At 43.2% G+C, this 21,934-nt stretch overlaps 1 protein-coding gene across 2 annotated transcripts in view; it reads left to right on the top strand.

Moving 5' to 3' along the window:
- The window catches only part of dna2 (DNA replication helicase/nuclease 2), a 112,064-nt gene extending 91,898 nt beyond the window's left edge, over positions 1-20,166 (top strand). For both annotated transcript variants that reach the window (XM_072557995.1, XM_072557994.1), the window contains 6 exons: positions 3,997-4,086; positions 4,165-4,351; positions 7,580-7,669; positions 9,500-9,685; positions 17,473-17,621; positions 19,091-20,166. In XM_072557995.1, the coding sequence (XP_072414096.1) occupies positions 3,997-4,086; positions 4,165-4,351; positions 7,580-7,669; positions 9,500-9,685; positions 17,473-17,621; positions 19,091-19,133 (745 nt within the window). In that variant the 3' untranslated portion in view covers positions 19,134-20,166. The remainder of the gene's footprint in view (positions 1-3,996; positions 4,087-4,164; positions 4,352-7,579; positions 7,670-9,499; positions 9,686-17,472; positions 17,622-19,090) is intronic.
- Positions 20,167-21,934: the final 1,768 nt, after the last annotated feature.

Raw genomic sequence — 21,934 nt, 5'->3', positions numbered from 1 at the left:
TCAACTTTGTTTCAATCTGAGCTACATTTAAAAGCCAGCTTGTCTGCAATGAATTGATTCAGCAGAGAAACTATCCTCTCATGGAAGGAAGCTTATAAAATAGACTTGTTGCACCTGAACTGAAAAATAAAGGACTAAGAAAATTTGAAAATTTGACTAAGAAAAATTGCTGGGAAAATGCAGCAAGTCTGGGAACATCTGTGGAGAGAAAGCAGAGTTAACATTTTGGATCCAGCAAATCTTCCTTCAGAACTGATTGTAGCTAGGAAGATGTTGGTATGTATGTTGACGATGGAGATGGGGAGTAAAAGATGGGTGGAAATTGAGCTCAGAGAGAGAACAAAAGGTGGGCACACTGAAATGGGTAAAGGTCAGCCTAGGAGAATCAAGAACTGCTAATGGGGATCGTTGGTAGCTGACAATAGATAGGTTGTGATAGCATCCGATGTGATGACAAAGCCTGGTGTGTGGGAGTTGGGTTAAGGACATGGGAGAAAGTGTTCAGGCTCTAAAATTATTGAACTCTATTGAGTCCTAAAGACTGCAGGATCCCCATGCCAAAAATGATATGCAGTTCTTCAGTTTACACTGTGCTTCATTGGAGCACTGCAGCAAGCTTGGTGCAGATGTTGGCAAAAAAACACTGTGCTGTGTTGAAGTGACAAGCAACAGGGAGCTCAGGGTCATTTTTGCAGACGCAACCTTCATGTGTTGCGCAAAGGGGTCACCCAGTCTGCCTATTGTACCCCCAAAGTAGAGCAGACCACATTGTGAGCAGTAATATTGTAGACTAGATTGAGTGAAATGCAGTAGATTGCTGCTTCACCTGGCAGATGTCTGGGGCCTTGGATGGTGAAGAGGGAGGCGATTAATAGCAGGTGTTATACCTTCTGTGATTGCCATGGGGTGTGGAGAGGCATTGACCAGGGTATCCTAAAGGGAATGGTCTCTGCGGGAAGGCTGACAAGGATGGGGAAGGGAATGTATGTCTGATCATAGCATTTTATTGGAAATAGCAGAAATGGTGGCTGACGATCATTTGGAAGTGGTTGCTGGTGGTGTGGTAAGTGAGGACCAGGGGCTCCCAATCACTCTGATGGGAAGGAGAAGAAAGGGTTAGGGCTGAAGTTTGGAATAGCCATGTCAACAATGGTTGTCAACTAGTAATGGTCCCTATTGGCAACTCTTGATTCTTCCAGGCTGACCTTTACCCATTCCATTGTTTGCCCAACTGTTGCTTTTGCTCTCCGGGTTCCATCGCCATCTATCATTTATTCTTATCCCATCTACAGCATACATACCAACCTTTTCCTAGCTACAATCAGTTCTGAGCAAAGGTCACTGGACCCAAAATGTTAACTCTATTTTCTTTTCACAGATGCTGCCTGACCTGCTGAGATTTTCCAGCATTTTCTGGTTTTGCACCTGAGAGAGGCTAAAGCTAGTGTTGTCATGGAGAGGTTAACCAATACTGTGGGGGAGAGTTATGCTAATTTGTGCTGAGAGGAACTAGAAAGTTGGAGTAGATTTGCCAAGGGCTAGGAAGACCAACAGTATGACTATAGAGAGTTGTCCTGTAAGAAATGCAAAGCAGACTTGAAGTGTTTATAATGAATGCAAGGAACGTGGGAAATAAGGTTGGTGAGCTAATCATACCTGCCAGAGGGCATGTTGATGATGTGATAATAAAATGAGCAGGAATGGAAAACTTGCAATTTGTGCCGACAGAATTCAGGAAGAAATTAAAGATTGCAGTATTGGACTTCAGTGAAGAAAGATGAGAGGTACTCGTATTTAGAATCCTGGGAAAAATGATCTTGATTATTCTAATGCACTCTTTGGTTAATATTTAATACCTGTTTTGTGATTGCTTGTAAACTATAGACTACGTCTTGGTGAAGGAGCAAATTTTAGAAAAATGTAAGAACATTCTGGTCATAATTGGGAACTTAATTATTGCAGCATTGACGGGAGCAAACACCACAAAAGGAGGCAAACCAACTCATGAAATTGCACAATTAAAAATTTCATCAACACAACAACAAAAACAACTGCTGGAAAAAGTTCAGCAGGCCCGGCAACATCTGTGGGGAGAAATCAGAGTTAAAGTTTTGGGTCCAGTGACTCTTCCTCAGAGCTTTCGTTAATTTGTGGGCGGCACGGTGGCACAGTGGTTAGCACTGCTGCCTCACAGCGCCTGAGACCCGGGTTCAATTCCCGCCTCAGGCGACTGACTGTGTGGAGTTTGCACGTTCTCCCCGTGTCTGCGTGGGTTTCCTCCGGGTGCTCCGGTTTCCTCCCACAGTCCAAAAGATGTGCAGGCTAGGTGAATTGGCCATGCTAAATTGCCCATAGTGTTAGGTAAGGGGTAGATGTAGGGGTATGGGTGGGTTACGCTTCGGCGGGGCGGTGTGGACTTGTTGGGCCGAAGGGCCTGTTTCCACACTGTAAGTAATCTAATCTACTCAGTTTCCAGCCCAGTGAGGATAAAAATGTAGTTCTGGTGAATGAAGTGGGACAAATGGAGCAAGTTTCATTCAGAAAGCATTAGGAGAACAGAGATCATTATAATATTACATGTACATGTACTAATACTAAACATGTATACTCAAAATGTGAGGATATTTAAGTGTTTCTGGGTAATTTCAAAAAGTTGAAAGAGGATTTGATGCAATTGAGTTAGGCACAAAGATTACTAGGTAAAACAGTAAATGAGATTTTCAGAAGCTGTCAAAGAGGAAATAGTTCAGTTACAGAGGCGACAGGTTCCTGTGAGGGGGGTGCAAAAGGAAATGCATCCAAGTTTGAAGCTTCCTTGAAGATTAAACCTGTGAGATTTAAACGAGGCAAAATGGGCCCTTTTGATTTCAGATTTATAATACAATAGGAAGAAAATTCAAGCAGCAAAGTATCAAAGCTAAGTTGAGAGGACAGCTGAAATCAGGAACAAGAGAGGCAAAGAGTAAAGATTTACAAGTGGCGTAAAAAGGTGCACTTCCAGCCTTGCGACTGTGTGGAGTTTGCACGTTCTCCACGTGTCTGCGTGGGTTTCCTCCGGGTGCGCAAGTTTCCTCCCGCAATCCAAAGATGTGCAGGTTAGGTGAATTAGCCATGCTAAATTGTCCATAGTGTTCAGAGATGTTACTGTTCGGAGGGTTGGTGGACTTGTTGGACCAAATGGCCTGTTTCCACACTATAGGTATACAAATAGTAAAAGGGTGCAAAAGAAGTCTGTGGCTGATACAGGGGAAAAGGTGACCTTGAGGAGATGCAGGCCAAAACCAAGGTGTGAAATAAATATTTTCCATTTTTTTTCACCAATGAAGAAATAATTTAAATGTTTTCAGTAATTTTGCATGTCTTGGTCACCAGGATTATAACTTTGAGATTTAAAAAAAATTAAACAAGCCACGTGGTTTCTGCCAGTTACTGCTTCCTCATTCATGCTGGTTACTACCAACAACCAATGCTCCCTTTAAACCGTAGCTGTTTCATATGGTCATTATTTTTTTGATGTGCTTGCTGTCCCTTTCCATTTCTTGCACATTATTTATTGAAGATGTAGCTTCGCAGGAGTATTGACTTAATTATATTTGCTTCTGGGCAATCATGTTCAGATTTTGTACCAATCTCATACTTTATAGAAATGGTCATCTTAAACTATAATGTGAGGCCCAGCAATTTTTTTTAAACGCCCAGCAACGAGTTCTGGTTCTAATATTAAATACCACAAAAAATAGGGGATGTTGTTTATGTGGTTATAGTGAGAATTTTGTGTGTTATTTCGAATATAGCCAATTGTGTAACTTAATTCTTTCCTGCAACAATGGTTACAATCCTGAAACTTCATCTCCCCTCTCTCATTCCCCGGCATCGCCATTCTTGGGTCACAAGACTCCCATGCTGTGTGCTCTGGTGCCCCTCCCCACCTGGACTCTCCTCCCTCTTTGCTCAAGCACATGCACCAGTGCTAATTTTGTGTATTTCTGTTGACAGAACTCTGGGAATGGATGAGAGTTTGTTTAAGCGTCTGGAGCAGAATTTTGATGCAGTCGTTCAGCTGAACGTTCAGTACAGAATGAACAGGTAGTTGCTTGAAATAAAATGCTTGAATTGTTAAAAATGAATTCCGCTGTTGTATAACAATTTTTAAAATCCCTACAGCACGATTATGTCACTCAGCAACAAGTTAATATATGAAGGAAAGCTGGTATGTGGATCAGAACAACTAGCATCTGCAACATTACAGTTGCCGAAATGGTATGAGCTGCATGTACTCGGCCTGAAAGATACTTGGATACAAGATGCTCTGGAGCCATTAAAACCTGTTTGTTTCCTTGACACTGAAAAGGTGAGCTGAAACACCTAATCACGTCTGTCTTACTTCTAAACTCGACTGGCTGGTGTACTACAGTCTAATTCTCCCCCTGAATAGGTCTGCTCCCCAAAACACTCTGCCCATGTCTGACTTGGAGAATGTTCCTCTTATCACCCTGTGCTCACTGAGCTACATTGACTTCCGGTTGAAAGCCGAGATTTTCAGATTCATCTCCACGTTTCAGACTCCCCTCGAGGAGTCCCCTAAACTTATCCAACTCATAACTGTCCAATATCTGTTTCATCTCATTTTGACCTCTTAATCAATAAAATTTTAATTCTCCGGTATTTGTCACCTTGTTTTTAGCTATCTATGCCCTAAACGTTCCCTTTTTCCACCTCTCTATTCTCCTTTAAGGTTCAGGTAGTTCTCGGATAACTCTCATTCCGGCAGCGCAATTTGCTTATAACGTCACTGTGAAATTAAGGAACGTTACTTTCAAGAATGCTTATGTCTATTTGCAATAGTGCGATTCCGGCGGCAATCATTTCGTGCACTTTGTTCTGTCTATGCGCCGATGTCAGTGCCAGTCTTTGTGCTGTTCTGTGCATGAGGCAATGTCAGCTGCCGACAGAGAGGCTTTCTGTGAGACGCACTGTACAAAGAGCAGCTTTCTGAGAGATACATTGAGAAGCTTCCTGTAAAATGTACTACTCATAGATTATCCCTTTTGTTTTGAAAAGATGTGGAGGGGCATAGAGGCAAAAATACTAGCAAGCAGCACCTTGGTGATAAAATTGTGGGTGATGAATGCAAAACAAAGGCTACAACACTGGAAGAGGAGCTAGATATTATAAAAGCGTTTTGAGTGTAAGGAGAGAATGTGATATTGCTTGCTTAACAGGAATGAGAGAATCTACCGTACGTGCCATGATGACTCTTTGTCCTACATTAACAATGTTTTTAAATTTACTTTTGTTTTGCTGATAAATGTGGTTTAAACCTTCATGCAACTGTGCTATACTTTGTGTTAGATCTTTGGGTGGCTTTTGAGCAATCGTGAGTGATGTTTTGCTGGTCTACCCTGAATACCAGGCAAAAGTGAGAAGCGCAGATGCTGGAAACCAGAGTTTAGATCAGAGTGGTGCTGGAAAAGCACAGCAGGTCAGGCAGCATCCAAGGAACAGAAAAATCGATGTTTCGGGCAAAAGCCCTTCATCAGGAATAGAGGCAGGAAGCCTCAAGGGTGGAGAGATAAATGGGGGAGGGTGGGGGGTAGCTGGGGAGAAGATCGCAAAGAGTACAATAGGTGAATGGGGGTGGGGATGGAGGTGATAGGTCAGAGGGGAGGGTGGAGCGAATAGGTGGGAAGGGAGATTGGCAGGTAGGACAGGTCATGAGGATGGTGCTGAGTGGAACATTGGAACTTGGGTAAGGTGGGGGGAGGAGAAATGAGGAAACTGGTGAAGTCCACATTGATGCCCTGAGGTTGAAGCGTTCCGAGGCAGGAGATGAGGCGTTCTTCCTCCAGGCGTCTGGTGGTGAGGGAGCGGCGGTGGAGGAGGCCCAAGACTGCATGTCCTTGGCAGAGTGGGAAGGGGAGTTGAAATGTTGGGCCATGGGGCGGTGGGGTTGATTGGTGTGGGTGTCCCAGAGATGTTCCCTGAAGCGCTCTGCGAGGAGGCATCCAGTCTCCTCAATGTAGAGGAAGCCGCATCGGGAGTAACAAATACAATAAATGACATTGGTGGATGTGCAGGTGAAACCTTGATGGCTCCTTTGGGGCCTTGGATGGTGGTGAGGGAGGAGGTGTGGATGCAGGCTTTGCAATTCCTGTGGTGGCAGGGGAGGGTGCCAGGACAGGAGGGTGGTTTGTTGGAGGGTGTGGACCTGACTAGGGAGTCAGAGGGAATGGTCTGTGCGGAAAGGGATGGGGAGGGAAATATATCCCTGGTGGTGGGGTCCATTTGAAGATGGTGGAAATGTCAGCATATGGTTAATGCGAAGGTTGGTAGGGTGGAAAGTGAGGACCGGGGGGTTCTGTCCTTGTTACAGTTGGAGGGGTGGGGTTTGAGGGTGGAGGTGCAGGATGTGGATGAGATGCATTGGAGGGCATCTTCAACCACGTGAGAGGGGAAATTGCGATCTCTAAAGAAGGAGGCCATCTGGTGTGTTTTGTGGTGGAACTGGTCCTCCTGGACACCCTGTGCTGGCCTATTACCTACCCTCAACCTCTTTATTTCCAACTGCTGCGGAGACATTAACTGGCTCAAACTGTCTCCCACTGACATATTTTACAAACCCACTGGCTCCCACAGCTACCTGGATTACACCTCTTCCCACCCCACCTCCTTGAAAATGCCATCCTGTATTCCCAATTCCTCTGCCTCCGCCATATCTGCTCCCAGGAGGACCAGTTCCACCACAGAACACGCTTCAGGGAACATCTCTGGGACACTTGCACTAATCAGCCCTGTGCCCTAACATTTCAACTCCCCCTCCCATTCTGCAGAGGGCATGCAGGTCCTGGGCCTCCTCCACCGCTGCTCCCTCACCACTTGACACCTGGAGGAAGAACGCCTCATCTCCTGTCTCGGAACACTTCAACCCCAGGGCATCAATGTGGACTTCACCAGTTTCCTCAATTCCCCTCCGCCCACCTTACCTCAGTTCCAACCTTCCAGCTAAGCACTGTCCTCATGACCTGTCCTACCTGCCAATCTCCCTTCCCACCTATTCGCTCCACCCTCCCCTCTGACCTCTCACCTCCATCCCCACCCCCATTCACCTATTGTACTCTTTGCGATCTTCTCCCCAGCTACCCCCCACCCTCCCCCATTTATCTCTCCACCCTTGAGGCTTCCTGCCTCTATTCCTGATGAAGGGCTTTTGCCCAAAACATCGATGTCCTGCTCCTTGGATGCTGCCTGACCTGCTGTGCTTTTCCAGCAACACTCTAATCTATACCCTGAATGCCACTTCTTCCATAGGCCCAGTTATTTATATTAATAAGGTTTTGCAGAACACAACTACAGCTGTTACAGGAGGTCTGCCTGTACGCCTCAAAAGCTTTTACCATGATTTTATTGATCTGCCCTAACATCAGCTTATATGGCTCAGTGTCAGACTTTATGATGCTCCAGTGAAGTGAAAGTCACTGAATATCAGTTATGTACATTCTCTGTTAGTGGTAACGTTTTCCTTTTACTAGTTAAGACATGTTATTTAATTTGAGATCTGATATATTTGCCTTGTACCAAGGTACCAGCTCCAGAGAGAAATGAACAATGTGGACTGAGCAACCTGATTGAAGCTGAGCTGGTGTACTGTCTGACAAAAGTGCTGCTACAGGTATGTGTCCCTAACTCAGAGGGAATTGTACGCTTCACACTGATCAAGGCCAATGTGAAATTTTGAAACCAACATTTGGCAAAAGTGACAGTCAATGTGTTCACATATTTCATAACCTTACATTAAATAATAGTTACAAAACCCAATTAGAAAACAAACAATCAAATGACTGAGTGAGGTGTTTGTCCTGCCTCTATTTAATTCAAGCTCACTGGAATGGTAGTGTGTACCGAAGTATTTAGTGATGGAAGTATTCCTGGTGTAAAATGAAGTCATGACCAAGAAATCCATGGAGAAAATGAGGAAGTTGAAATCTGTTGAGGATTTTTAAAAGTATGTAAAAAGAAAGACATTGCCTTTGCCTTCCTTCATCCGCAAAGACAAAATAAATAATTACAGGATAAGGAAATGGAAGAGACCTTAAATGATGATTTAGTACCTGCTTTCAAAGCAAAGGTTTTGGAAGATTCCAGAAAATTTGGGAAACCAAGTAATCAAAACTCTGTTTAGGTTCAGTTGGGCTACTCAGCTCCTCGTCTTATTACAGCCTTATTTCAAACATGGACAAATGAGCTGAATTCCAGAGGTGAGGTGGTAATACTGCCCTGGGTCTAGTTATCTTCAAGTTCCCTTCATCATAACATATGAAGTGAGGATGCTCGCTGCTAATTGTGCAATATTCATTAACATTCACAACGATTCATTCTAAGAAAAATAAGCAGTGAAGTTCACAGCTGAAGTGATGGAAGCTTGTACAATTGCAACATTTAAAAGGCATCTGGGTGGGTATATGAAAAGGAAGGGTACAGAGGGATATCGGCCAAATGCTGGTAAATGGGACTAGATTAATTGAGGGTATCTGGTTGGCATGGACGAGTTGGACCGAAGGGTCTGTTTCCATGCTGTTCAGCTCTTTAACTCAGATACTGTGTCTGTGTGGAGCAGCCGTCCAGGCTTGGGCAAGTAATCGTACTGCACACGTGCCAGGCACTGACAGTCCCCCAACAGGAGAGAATCTAACTAGAGCCTTGATTTGTAATGGTATTTCTATAGCTGAATTCCTTACCATCAATATCCTGGTGTGTCCATTAACCAGGAGCTGAACTAGTTTGACCGTATAAATAATTTTGCTGGAAGAGCAGTTCAGATAAAGTGAATTCTGCAGCACATTCTGTCTCCAAACTTTTGTTCACCAACTACAAAGTACAAGTCATGAATATGATGATTGCAGTTCCAATAACACTCACTCAAGCCAAGCACCATCAAGGACATCACAACCTGCTTGATTGAAATCCTATCCTCTATGTCAATTGTTCTGTCTTTCCACCACCTATATGGCAGTGTACCATCTATAAGATGTAATTCAAGGCTCCTTCAACATCATCTTTTAAACCCTTGACTCAACAATCTTGAAGGACAAGGGAACAGATGCAGGAAATACCAACACCTGCAAGTACCCCTCCAAGTCACACACCATCCTATGATGGAGTTAGATTGTTGTTTCTTTTCTGTCACCTGGTCAAAATCCTGGAACTCCCTCCCTAACAGTAATATGGGTATCTCTGCATTACATGGACTGTGGTTAAAGAAGGTGGTTCACCTTCTCCAGGGCATTTGTGGATGGGCAATAAATGCTGGCCCATCTAGCGACAACATCCTGTGCTTAGATATCAAAATGTTTTACATGTTTTCATGCTGTATAAATAACCCAATGCTCGAAATTGCTCTGTAACTTCATTGCCATTTAGTTTGGTAAAATGGCCAGTAAAGAAGCTATGGATCATGTCTCTGTGGCTGGCCCAAACTCTTGAACTTTTGTTTTGTGCATAGGTTGGCTGCAAGCCCTGTAACATTGGGATTATTGCACCTTATAGACAACAGCTTAAAGCTATCTCAGCTGTTTTGATGCGGGACAAGGCCTTCAGTGCTGTTGAAGTCAACACGGTGGACAAGTACCAGGGGAGAGACAAAAGTGTGATTATTGTATCCTTTGTTAGAAGTAACAACGAGGGAAAAGTAAGTGAAATAATATGTTAATGTATATTAAAAACAATGCTGTAAGCCTACTGTATAATTCATTAGGATGGTAACCCAGGAGAGCAAAATCTATTTCTAATATCCAACTAGTCTTAAATCAAGGCCTACATGAAAATCATTTGTAATTATAATTATAGAATGTGAGCTGAACCATGTATTGTGGGTTAGATTGGTGACCTGTCAATTTCCAATTAGGCTGATTATATTGGAATGGAAATTGTCCCCAGATCTTAAAGGATATTCTGCGATGAGATGAATCATAATAAAGGTGCTTACAGCTATGGAAAACTGTTATTAAGTCTAGGTGGATGGTCAGGACCCACAGAGCAAGAGAAACAGAAAATGAAGTGAATTAAGAAATAGTAATTCAGGATGTCGAGTTGCAAAGAAATACGAGACAGTTGAGGTCCTTGCTTTGCCCATTAAGAATATATGGGACATAAGAGAGTGCTGGACATCATGAGAACAGTAGAATGTTCAGAGAGATTAAACACAGGATTGTTGAGAAAGAAAAAAAAAGTGTAATGATTTAAGGTGCAGAAATTGGCCATCCAACCCATCAAGTATACGCTGCTATTCAGTATGAGAAAGGCTGACCTGATAATCTTCAACTCCACTTTTCTGCCTTTTTCCCGTAACCCTTGGTTCTATTGCGTACAGTTTTGGTCACCCTATTATAGGAAATACCAAGTTAAACTAGAAAGAGTGCAAAGAAGATTTATGAGGATGTTACCAGGACTAATAGGTCTGAGTTATAGGGAGAGGTTAGCCAGGATAGGACTTTACTCCTTGAAACGTAGGAGAATGAGGAGTGATCTTATTGAGGTGTATAAAATCATGAGGGGCATAGATAGGATGGAGTCGTCTTCCCATGGTTGGGGAATTGAAAACTAGAGGGCATAGGTTTAAGGTGAGAGGGGAAAGGTTTAAGAAGGACCTGAGGGGCAACTTCTTCACGCAGAGTTGGTGTGCATATGGAATGGGCTGCCAGAGAAAGTGGTTGAGGCAGGTACAATAGCAACATTCCAAAAACATTTGGATAGGTAAATGCATGGGAAGGGTTAGTGGGATATGGACCAAATGCGGGCAGTTGGAACTAACTGAGTGGGCAGCATGGACCAATTTGGACCTGTTTCCATGCAGTCTTACTCTGAGTCTCTCAGATTAAAAATCAGACTCCACTTTGAATATACCTAATGCCTTAGGCTTGGTAACCCTCTGCACTAAAGAATTCCACAGGTTCATCATGTTTTGAGAGAAGTTCTGCCTCACCTTTGCTTTATATGTGCAACCCTTTTTTTCTTCTAGGAATATGACCTCTTGTTCTAGATTCTCCAACACGGAGAAACAACCTGTCTACCCGTTCAAGTCCTTTTAAGAGTCCTGTGTATTTTGTTAAGGTCAAGTCCCAGTCTTCCAAATTCCAATGGGCTCAACCTACTCACCATCTCCCTGTAAGATGGTCCCTCCCTAACCCAGTATCAGCCGAGTGAACCTTCTCCAGATTGCTTCCAATGCCTTCATATCTTTCTCTGGATAAGAGATCCAAAACTGTCCACAGTATGGTCTGATTCAGGACTAAATCCTGCTGTTCTAGCTTTCTATAGTCTTTCTGCATTTAAGTAATATTTAGTCCCTCTAATCTTTTTGCCAAAGTGCATGACCTCCCACATTATATTCCATCTGCCTAGTTTTTGCCCACTTTCTTGTGTCCTTCTGCAGACTCTGCCGTCCTCGACACTTGCCTTCCCACCTGTCCATCAGTTAAGGAAGATATGGTAGGTTGGAAAAGATACTGGCCATCAATGGCTTTTGCTTATCTTCTGCAACAAAGGCCATTGAAACCATTATGACTTTGAGCAGCACTAGCTAGTAAATTAATATTTTGTGAAAGGAGACATAGAAGAAGAAAACAAATCTCAGTAGTTGGGAGTTAACTTTGAAAAGGCAATGACAAAAAATGTCAGTAGATTTGTGGAGATGTAAACAGAGACAGAGAAAATAGGAACAGCAATAGACCATTCAAACCTGCTCCACTATTCTGATCATCCTGCTCAGTACTCTGTTCTTATTTTTACCCCATACCTTTTGATCTCTTTAGCCCTCTTGAAAACATTGTGTTTTGGCCTTGATTGTATTCTGTGAGAGAAAATTGTGCAGGCTCACCACTTTCTCCTCTTGTCCCTCCTAAATAGCCTACACTGTATCCTTAGACAATGACCCCCTGGTTCTGGACTTCATGGTCATTGGAAACATTCTTCCTATGCTTACCCTCTTATGATTTTATAGGTTTCTACGAGATACCCCTACTCATTCTTCTAAACTTCAGTGAATAGTCTGAACCGACCCAATCTCTCTCAATAGATCAGCCTTGACATCCTGGGAATCGGCCTGGTAAAACTGGGTTGTGCTTCCTCCATTATCAGAGTTATTATCTCTAGTTTATTACCCGTGCCACGTGCTAGCGAGACAAGGAATAGGGAGAGAGAGAGAGGAGTTGAACGCGTGGCTGCAGGGATGGTGAAGGAGGGAGGGTTTTGGATTCCTTGATAATTGGGGCTCTTTGTGAGGTAGGTGGGACCTCGGCAAACAAGATGGCCTTCACCTGAACCAGAGGGGTACCAATATCCTGGGGGGATACTTGCTGATGCTCTTCGGGTGGGTTAAAACTACTTCAGCAGGGGACGGGAAACTAAACTGTAGTTAGAGTATAGAGGAGGTTGAGAGTAGTGAGGTCAGAAATAAGGTTTCAACGTCACAAGAGGACATCAAGCAGTGGGCCCCAAAATAGATCCTTGTGGCACACCACTGGTAACTCAGCTCCAAGATGAACATTTCCCATCAACCACCACCCTCTATCTTCTTTTAGCTAGCCAATTTCCGATCCCAATGGCAAATCATCTTCAATCCGGAAACTCCGTATTTTGTGTAATAGCCTACCGTGTGGAAGCTTATCAAATGCATAACTGAAGTCCATATGCATCACATCAGCCACTTTACTTTCAACCACCTGTTTTGTCACCTTCTCAAAGTACTCAATAAGATTTGTGAGGCACGACCTACTCTTCACAAAACCCTGTTGACTATCCCTAATCAAATTATTTGTTTCCAGATGATGATAAATCCTATCTCACAACCTTTTCCACCACCTTACCTAGAACCGAAGTAAGGCTCACTGACCTATACCAGGGCTGTCCTGACTCCCATTCTTAAACAAGGGAACAACATTTGCTATCCTCCGGTCTTCTGGCACTACTCCTTGTTGATAATGATAACATAAACATCAAAGCCAAAGGCTCTGCAATCTCCTCCCTTGCTTCCCAGAGAATCCGAGGATAAGTCCCATCCGGTCCAGGGGTCTTATCTATTTTCAGATCTTCCAAAATTGCTAAAACCACCTCCTTGTCAACCTCAATCCCATCAAATCTTGTAACCTGTATCTCCATATTCTCACTAACATTGCCCTTTTCCAATACAAATATTGACGAGAAGTATTCATTAAGCACTTCTCCTATGTCCTCAGATTCACACACTACTTTCTACTACTATCTTTGATTGGCCCTAATCTTACTCTAGCCATTCTTTTATTTCTGATATATCTAGGATTTTCCTTGATCCTATCCACCAACAACTTCTCGAGCCCCCTCCTGGCTCCTCTTAGCCCTCTCTTTAGATCTTTTCTGGCTAACTTCTAAATCTCCAGCCCGTATCTGAGCCTCCACGCCTCATCCTTATATAAGCTGCCTTCTTCCTCTTGACAAGAGCTTCAACTTCTTTAGTAAACCATGGCTCCCTCTCTTGACAACTACCTCCTTGCCTGATGGGTATATACTTATCAAGGACACGCAGAAGCTGTTCCTTGAATGAGCTCCACATTAAGTGTGTCCATCCCCTGCAGTTTTCTTCCCCATCCTATGCATCCTAAGTCTTGCTTAATCGCATCATAATTTCCCCCAGTTATACCTCTTTCCCTGCGATATATACCTATCCCTGCTCATTGCTATTGTAAACATAACTGAAGTATGGTCACTATCGCCAAGTGCTCACCTACTTCCAAACCCATCACCTGGCCGGGTTCATTTCCCGATACCAAATCCAATATGGCATCGCCCCTTGTTGGCCTGTCTAAATACTGTGTCAGAAAACCCTTCTGCACACATTGAACAAAAACTGACCCATCTGAAGTACTTGAACTATAGTAAGGCTAATGGCTAGAGTAAGATTCGGGCCAATCAAGAAAAGTAATGGGAAGATGTGGGTGGAGTCAGAGGAGATAAGGAAAGCGCTAATTGAATATTTTTCGTCAGTATAACCCTGGAAAAAGGAAATGCTGTCAAAGAGAGTACTGAGAAAAAAGCTACTAGACTAGATTGGATTGAGGTTCACAAAGAGGATGTGTTAGAAATTTTGGAAAGCGTGAAAATAGATAAATCCCCTGGGCCGGATGGGATTTATCCTAGGATTCTCTGGGAAGCCAGGGAGGAGATTGCAGAGCCTTTGGCTTTGATCTTTGTCATCATTGTCTACAGGAATAGTACCAGAAGACTGGAGGATAGCAAATGTTCCCTTGTTCAAGAAGGGGAATAGAGCCACCTGGTAATAATAGTCCAGTGAGCCTTACTTCGGTTGTGGGCAGTGTTGGAAAAGGTTATAAGACAGAGGATTTATAATCGTCGAGAGGGAAATAAGTTGATTAGGGATAGTCAACATTGTTTTGCGAAGGGTAGCTCGTTGCTCTAAATCCTGGAACATCAAACAACCATTCCCCAGTGAAACCCATGTCTCGGTTATGGCCACAACATCGTAGCCCCAAGTACTGATCCATGCTCTAAGTTTGTCACTCTTATTTCAGATACTCCTTGCATTAAAGCAGACACACTTTAACCGATCCCTTTGTTTCAATGCGTGAGAAACCTTCCTGATGGTGGTTAGCACTGCTGCCTCACAGTGCCAGAGACCCAGATTCAATTCCTGCCTCAGGCGACTCTGTGTGGAGTTTGCACGTTCTCATCGTGTCTGCGTGGGTTTTCTCCGGGTGCTCCGGTTTCCTCCCACAGTCCAAAGATGTGCAGGTCAGGTGAATTGGCTATGCTAAAATTGCCCGTAGTGTTAGGTAAGGGGTAGATGTAGGGGTATGGGTGGGTTGTGCTTCGGCGGGGCGGTGTGGACTTGTTGGGCCGAAGGGCCTGTTTCTACACTGTAAGTAATCTAATCTAATACATCCTGTCACTGCCCCATCTGTAACTGTCCCCTTCTCAGACGTGTGGTTCTGATTTCCAACCCCCTGCCAAACAAGCCTAAACCCTCCCGAATCGCACGAACAAATCTCCCAACCGGGATGTTTGTACCCCTCCAGTTCAGGTGCAACCCGTCCTTCATGTACAGGTCCCACCTTCCCTAGAAGGTATCCCAATGGTCTAGGGTATCTGAAGCCCTCCCTCCTGCACCAGCCTCGCAGCCACGTGTGAAGCTGCACTCACTGCCTGTTCCTCATCTCACTGTCTCGTGGCACCGGTAGCAAACCTGAGATCACTACTCTACTCGTCCTGCTCTTCAGCTTCCAACCTAACTCTCTGTAGTCACTTTTCAGATCTTCAATACCTTTCCTCGCTATATCTTTGGTGCCAATATGTACCACGATTTCTGGCTGCTCACCCTCCCCCTTCAGAATCTTGTAAACTCGATCAGTGACATCCCAGACCCTGGCACCGGGGAGGCAACATACCTTCCAGGAGTCCCGTTTCTGACCACAAAATCTCCAGTCAATCCATCTTACTATTGAATCCCCTACCACTAGTGCTTTTCTATTTTCCCCCCTTCCCTTCTGAGACCTGATAACTGGCTTTCCCCTGGTAGGCTGTCCCCACCAGCAGTATCCAAAATGGTATACTTATTGCTGAGGGGAACACCCACAGGGGATCCCTGCTCTGACCGTCGGTTCCCTTTCTTCCCCCTGACAGTAACCCAGCTGTCCTTATCCTGTGTCTGGGGAGTGACCACCTCCCTGTACAGCCTCTCAATTTCCCCCTCAGCCTCCCGGATGATCCATAGTTCATCCAGCTCCAGCTCCAGTTCCCTAACTTGGTTTTCGAGGAGCTGGAGTTGGGTGCATTTTGCACAGATGTAGTCGGCAGAGTGTGAAGTGTCTGTCGTCTGTCACATTCTGTAGGAGGAACATGCAACTGCCCTAACATCCATATCCCGCTACGCTGAAAGCCCGCACAAGACTAAACAAAGGAAACGAAAGAGAAAAAAAAACCTGAAAACTTACCTAGTTTACAGACTCTCAGTAAGGTTAGAGGAGGTGGGTGGGAGAGTGGCCCTACAGTGTAGGGACTTGGATTTAGAGCTCACCCACTTAAAAACTTCCCAGCAGTCCTTTGCTCCTCCCTCGTATCTCTCGGCAAAATGTTTAGAAGACAAAAACAGTATGTTAGCTTTTATTAGTAGTGGAATTGAGTTTTGGAACCATGAGGTCATGTTGCAGCTGTACAAAACTCTGGTGGGGCCACACTTGGAGTATTATGTGCAGTTCTGGTCACCACATTATAGGAAGGATGTGGAAGCTTTGGAAAGGGTTCACAGGAGATTTACTAGGATGTTGCCTGGTGAGGAGGGAAGGTCTTCTAAGGAAAGGCTCAGTGACTTGAGGCTGTTTTTGTTAGAAGGGTGAGAGGTGACTTAATTGAGACATATAAGAGGATTGGAGGGTTAGATTGGGTGGACAGTGAGTCCTTTTCTGAGGATGATGATGGATAGCTATGAGGGGGCATAGTTTCAAACTGAGGGTTAATAGATATAGGACAGATGTCAGAGGTAGTTTCCTTACACAGTAGTAGGGATGTGGATCGCACTTCCTGCAACAGTTGTAAACTCGCCAATTTCACAGGCATTTAAATGGTCAGTTGATAGGCATATGGACAAGAATGGAATAGTGTAGGTTAGATGGGCTTCAGATTGGTTTCACAGGGCAGCGCAATATCGAGGGCTGAAGAACCTGTACTGCACTGTTATGAAGAGCAGGACGAGTAGAGGAGTGATCTCAGAACATCCATCCTCCAATAACAGCATGGTGGCTCAGTTATTAGCACTGCTGTTTCTCAGTGTCAGGGACCCAGGTTTGATTCCACCCTTGGGCGACTGTGCAAACTCCACACACATTCTCCCTATGTCTGCGTGGGTTTCCTCTGGGTGCTCTGGTTTCCTCCCACAGATGTGCAGTTTAGGTGGGTTGGCCATGCTAAGGGCGCACAGGGGGTAGGATGGTTCTGGTTAGGATGCTGTTCAGACGGTCAGTATGGACTTGATGGGCCCAAATGGTCTGCTTCCACACTGTAGAGATTCTATGTTTTAAAAGAGAATATTCCATGAGTGGTCTCACCAAGGCCCTGTACATTTCCAACAAGACATATTTGGTTCTCTATTCAAAACTGAGCAGTGTTGGCTGCTGGATGGAATTAAGGGTTGCACTTTTTTTAAAAAAAACTCATTTTCATTGCCCTATCAAACTGATGTAACATTTCATTTTTGCAACCAGGGCTAGAATTTGAAAGTGCTCAGGGCATATAACCCAAAAGAAGGTGATGAATGATCAGCAGAAGAGTGGAATGGATTTCTTTACAAATTTGAACAAGATATTAGTTTGATAATTCAAATATATAGTTGGGAATGAAACACAAACCCTGAAATTGCTTGACTTGCGAGCATCTCTGTGGTATCTCTACATCAAAACATGATAATAACTGCACTGGATTTTCTTTTGACAGCTTGGAGAGTTACTGAAGGACTGGCGAAGACTCAATGTAGCACTGACGCGCCCCAAGCACAAATTGATAATGGTGGGCTGTATATCGACACTGTGCCGATACGCTCCTTTTCAAAAATTACTTGATAACTTGAAGACTGAACAAATGATATCCTTTACAAGTGGTAATGCATTTATCGAATAAAAGGTATATAAAGTCACAGATGAAGCAGTAGCAACTGAACTGAGGTATAACTCATGCTAATGAGATGGAATCACCTATTTCTGACAGTAAGAGTGTAAGTGTAATCCTGTGTGCAGTTTAATTTCCTAGCTCATGGGGTCCTTAAACATTAATCAGCAATTTCAACCAGATAAGAAATAGAAAATAAAACAAATTTCTGGAGAAACTTAGCATATTAGGCATAGGCTAAAGACTGGACATGACCTTGCTTTCTGACCACAGATGCTGCCAGACCTGCTGAGTTTCTTCAATTTGTATTTGTTTTTGTTTCAGATCCTCAGTATCCACAGTGCTTTATTAAAATAATAGAATTTATTGGTACGTGAAATAAAGTGCTATGCCTGTGTCATGGGAGGTGCAGACATCCCTAGGTATCTGTTTGTGTCTTTCTCTGCTCCAGTGGAAACAACTCCTGTTTCTCTCTATCTAGCTATCCTTTAATCTTTGCTGTTGTCCTGGTGAATCTGCACTACATTGTGTATCATTTTAGTACATTTTCTGTGTTACAGCATTTGAAACTGTACTGTCCTCTAACTGGTCAAACCATTGACTTGTACAGACCTTTTGTTCTTTGTCCCATTCATACATTATAAAATGTTGGTGGCTTTTAGGAGCTCATTTTCATTTTCATGGAGTTGTGTAACTGGACCCATACTTTGTTTCTCCAATATTTTCTGCATCTTCCTATACTTTGTTTTTCCTTTCCGAATGTACCAGTTCTCACCTGTCTTATATTGGAGTTGCCACATGCCTGCATTGTCTGGGACAGATGAGACTAGATATTGATCTGTCCCAGGGATGGGCGTAAGTATTGGGCTGTGCTGTGCATGGGTTTGAGAGTAATAGCCTTTCCCCTTCCCCAAGCAAGTCTGAGTATCGTATTTCTTAAATGTGAAATGTTGAGTGAGGTTACTTTTTGTAGAGTTCCCACATTTTCGTTCAATAAGAAATTCCTGACACAAATTACAACCCCAAAACTCCATCTTACTGACAATGCTCTGGACTGATCGTGCCTCCTTGATGGATTGTTGATGCATGTGTATAAGATTGTGTAGACAAGCCTGGGCACCCTTCCAGCTATAGACTATCTTCATGCACAGGTAACCTTAGTCATTGTTGGTTACTGATTTCATCTTGTTAAAACAGAACTGCAGATGCAAAAATCAGAAACAGAAGTTGCTGGGAAACCTCAGGCCTGGCAGCATCTGTGAAAAAACTGCTTTTCTGCAGTTCTGACGAAGGGTCACCCCCCTACCCGAAACGTTAACTCTGATTTCTCTTCACAAATGCTGAGGTTTTCCAGCAACTTCTGGTTTTGATTTCATCTCCTAGCTAGGTGATTCTGTCAACTTGAATCTCTGTACAACACAGAGCTTTTCCTTAACTAACTTCACATCATTGACCTACCTGCTGCAGCACATACTGTCATTGTTACATAGTGTGTGCATTTGTCTTCCTGAAAAATGTGAATGTGGGGAGAACTGCTGTTTAGTGTTTCATATCTATGATAGGAATATACTTGCATCTCAACTGAACCTCTACCTACCTCCTGGATAAGCACTGCTACTGTAGTCTGACCTATGCCTGTCATTCAGGTGGATCTACTGTCTCTAAAAATGAGCCAAAACTAATTAATCAGAAATTCTCTCATTGTTTAGTTAGTTCTGAATAGATTTGAACTCCTTCAATTTGACTGGAATAGTAAAAACTGAAATCACTACCAGGTACGCAATTTAAAATTAAGTGGACTCAAGCTGAAAATGTTGCACCAACACGCATCCCACTACCCAAATGGAATTGTAACACTGAAACACCCAAATTGTATTAATGTATGATACTGCATCACATCATATTTGTGTAATACCCAATCTGTATATTGTTGTAACATGGCAACATTTCTTAAACCATGCAATAATACATAATAACATGCCCTTCAGTCCCATAAGAACACTGAAAGATCTGAAATCCTTTTGGCTACTGCCAAGATGAGGAGGGATCTTGGTTGTTAACTCCAAAGCTTAAAGGAGATTGTAAAGTCAGTGTAGATATATGTCAGTGTGGGTTAGTCAATCTATTACCAAACTGAACATCTGCTTACCTTTTTGTGGCTTTGATGTGCACAACTTAACCATTTTGTTTCTCATTTATTACAGTGCCTCTGTGTCTAGTGGGCATGCAAGGTGAAATAGATCCTTACCATATTATGGGGTTGGGTGCAGGGATGGGGTAGGAATGGAGAGCTGTATGTTCACTGCAGTGTAGAAGATTCTGTGGTACACCAGAATGGGTAGTTCTGTGTTTGTGCACTTTTGGTCTGGTCGAATGCTATTTCTCATACTGCTGCTGCTTATATCATTTAAGATTGTTGAGACTCCCGAGATCAGTTCAGAATTGATTACTATTTGTGGAATTCCCAGCTTCTGAACCTGATGTATACCTATTTTAATACATAATTGTAGCTGCACAATTTCAATAAAGTTTATAAAAATTAACCAAACTGACATTTTCATTTTTACATTGAAACACCCTGATTTTGTTTTGTGACTGAAAAGGGGAACCTTTAGTTTCTTAGTTTTTCGGAAGCAGTTGTTGCTGGGTCTGTTACTGTTGTACATCTCTCCTTGCTACATGGAGTACTCTTGATGTTTTTCCACCTGGGCTGGAGTTGTGAGACCATCTGTTTTCTGAATTTGCCTTTTTTCAAGGTTTTGTTTATGGCTGTTATTATATTGGAACAGTTAATTAGTAATAGTTACTGAATCTATTATTCTGTTAAGTTTTCCAAAAGCGTTACAGCTTTCTCACTTGCACCCTCAGCCACTTATTTGGATATCACAATAATAGAGTAAACCTCCAGTATTTCATGTATATAATTTTTGCCAGTTTGCCAAGTGCTGGTTTGCTGTAAACAGAAGTCACTCTGTTACTACACTGCCTTTAGAACTATACCATCTCTGTGTTCTTCTTACAAAAATGAGTCAGTCACACTTTGCGTTAAATTTCATCTGCCACTTGTATAATGGTTTCTTCAAAAACCATTTTTGACATTCTAATCCGAAAAATAATCATTACACTGTTTTCTGACAGTAAGCCAATTCTTTATCCATGTAGCTGCACTATTTTTTATCCATGACTGTTAGCCTTTCTGACAAGACTATAGTATTTCCGAAATGGAGCCGTTAATCACTACCCTTTGTTTCCTATTAGCCAACCAATTCTCTATCCAATCTAGTACTTTGCCCCCAATACCGTGCGCCCTAATTTTACTCACTAACCTCTTGTGTGGGACTTTATCAAAAGCTTTCTGAAAGTCCAGGTACACTACATCCACTGGATCTCCCTCGTCCATCTTCTGAGTTACATCCTCAAAAAATTCAAGAAGATTAGTCAAGCATGATTTCCCCTTCATAAATCCATGCTGACTCTGTCCTATCCTGTTACCATTATCCAGATGTGCCGTAATTTCATCCTTTATAATAGACTCCAGCATCTTTCCCACCACTGAGGTCAGACTAACTGGTCTATAATTTCCTGCTTTCTCCCGCCCACCCTTCTTAAAAAGTGGCACAACATTAGCCGCCCTCCAATCCTCAGGAACCGACCCCGATTCTATTGAACTCTGGAAAATAATCACCAGCGCATCCACGATTTCCCGTGCTACCTCCTTCAGTACCCTGGGATGCAGGCCATCAGGTCCCGGAGACTTATCAACCTTCAGACCTAACAGTCTCTCCAACACTAAATCCTGGCAAATATAAATTCCCTTAAGTTCAGGTCCTTCAGCCACTGTTACCTCAGGGAGATTGCTTGTGTCTTCCCCAGTGAACACAGATCTGAAGTACCCATTTAATTCCTCTGCCATTTCTTTGTTCCCAGTAATATATTCCCCTGTTTCTGTCTTCAAGGGCCCAATTTTTGTCCTAACCATTTTTTTGCCTTGGACATACCTAAAAAAGCTTTTACTATCCTCCTTTATATTCTTGGCCAGTTTACCTTCATACCTCATTTTTTCTCTGCGTATTTCCTTCTTACTAATCCTCTGTTGTTCTTTAAAAGCTTCCCAGTCCTCAGTTTTCCCACTTATCTTCGCTAAGTTATACTTTTTCTCTTTTAACTTTATATGTTTCTTTACTTGCCTCGTCAGCCACGCCCGCCCATGTCTCCTCCTGGGATCTTTCTTCCTTTTAGGAATGAACTGATCCTGCAACTTCTGCATTATACACAGAAATATCCGCCATTG

This window comes from Chiloscyllium punctatum, chromosome 38 (genome assembly GCF_047496795.1).
Source record: "Chiloscyllium punctatum isolate Juve2018m chromosome 38, sChiPun1.3, whole genome shotgun sequence".
In the NCBI taxonomy this organism is placed as follows: domain Eukaryota; kingdom Metazoa; phylum Chordata; class Chondrichthyes; order Orectolobiformes; family Hemiscylliidae; genus Chiloscyllium; species Chiloscyllium punctatum.
Note: the sequence above shows the minus strand (reverse complement) of the source record. Positions and strands in the feature narration are given on the sequence as shown.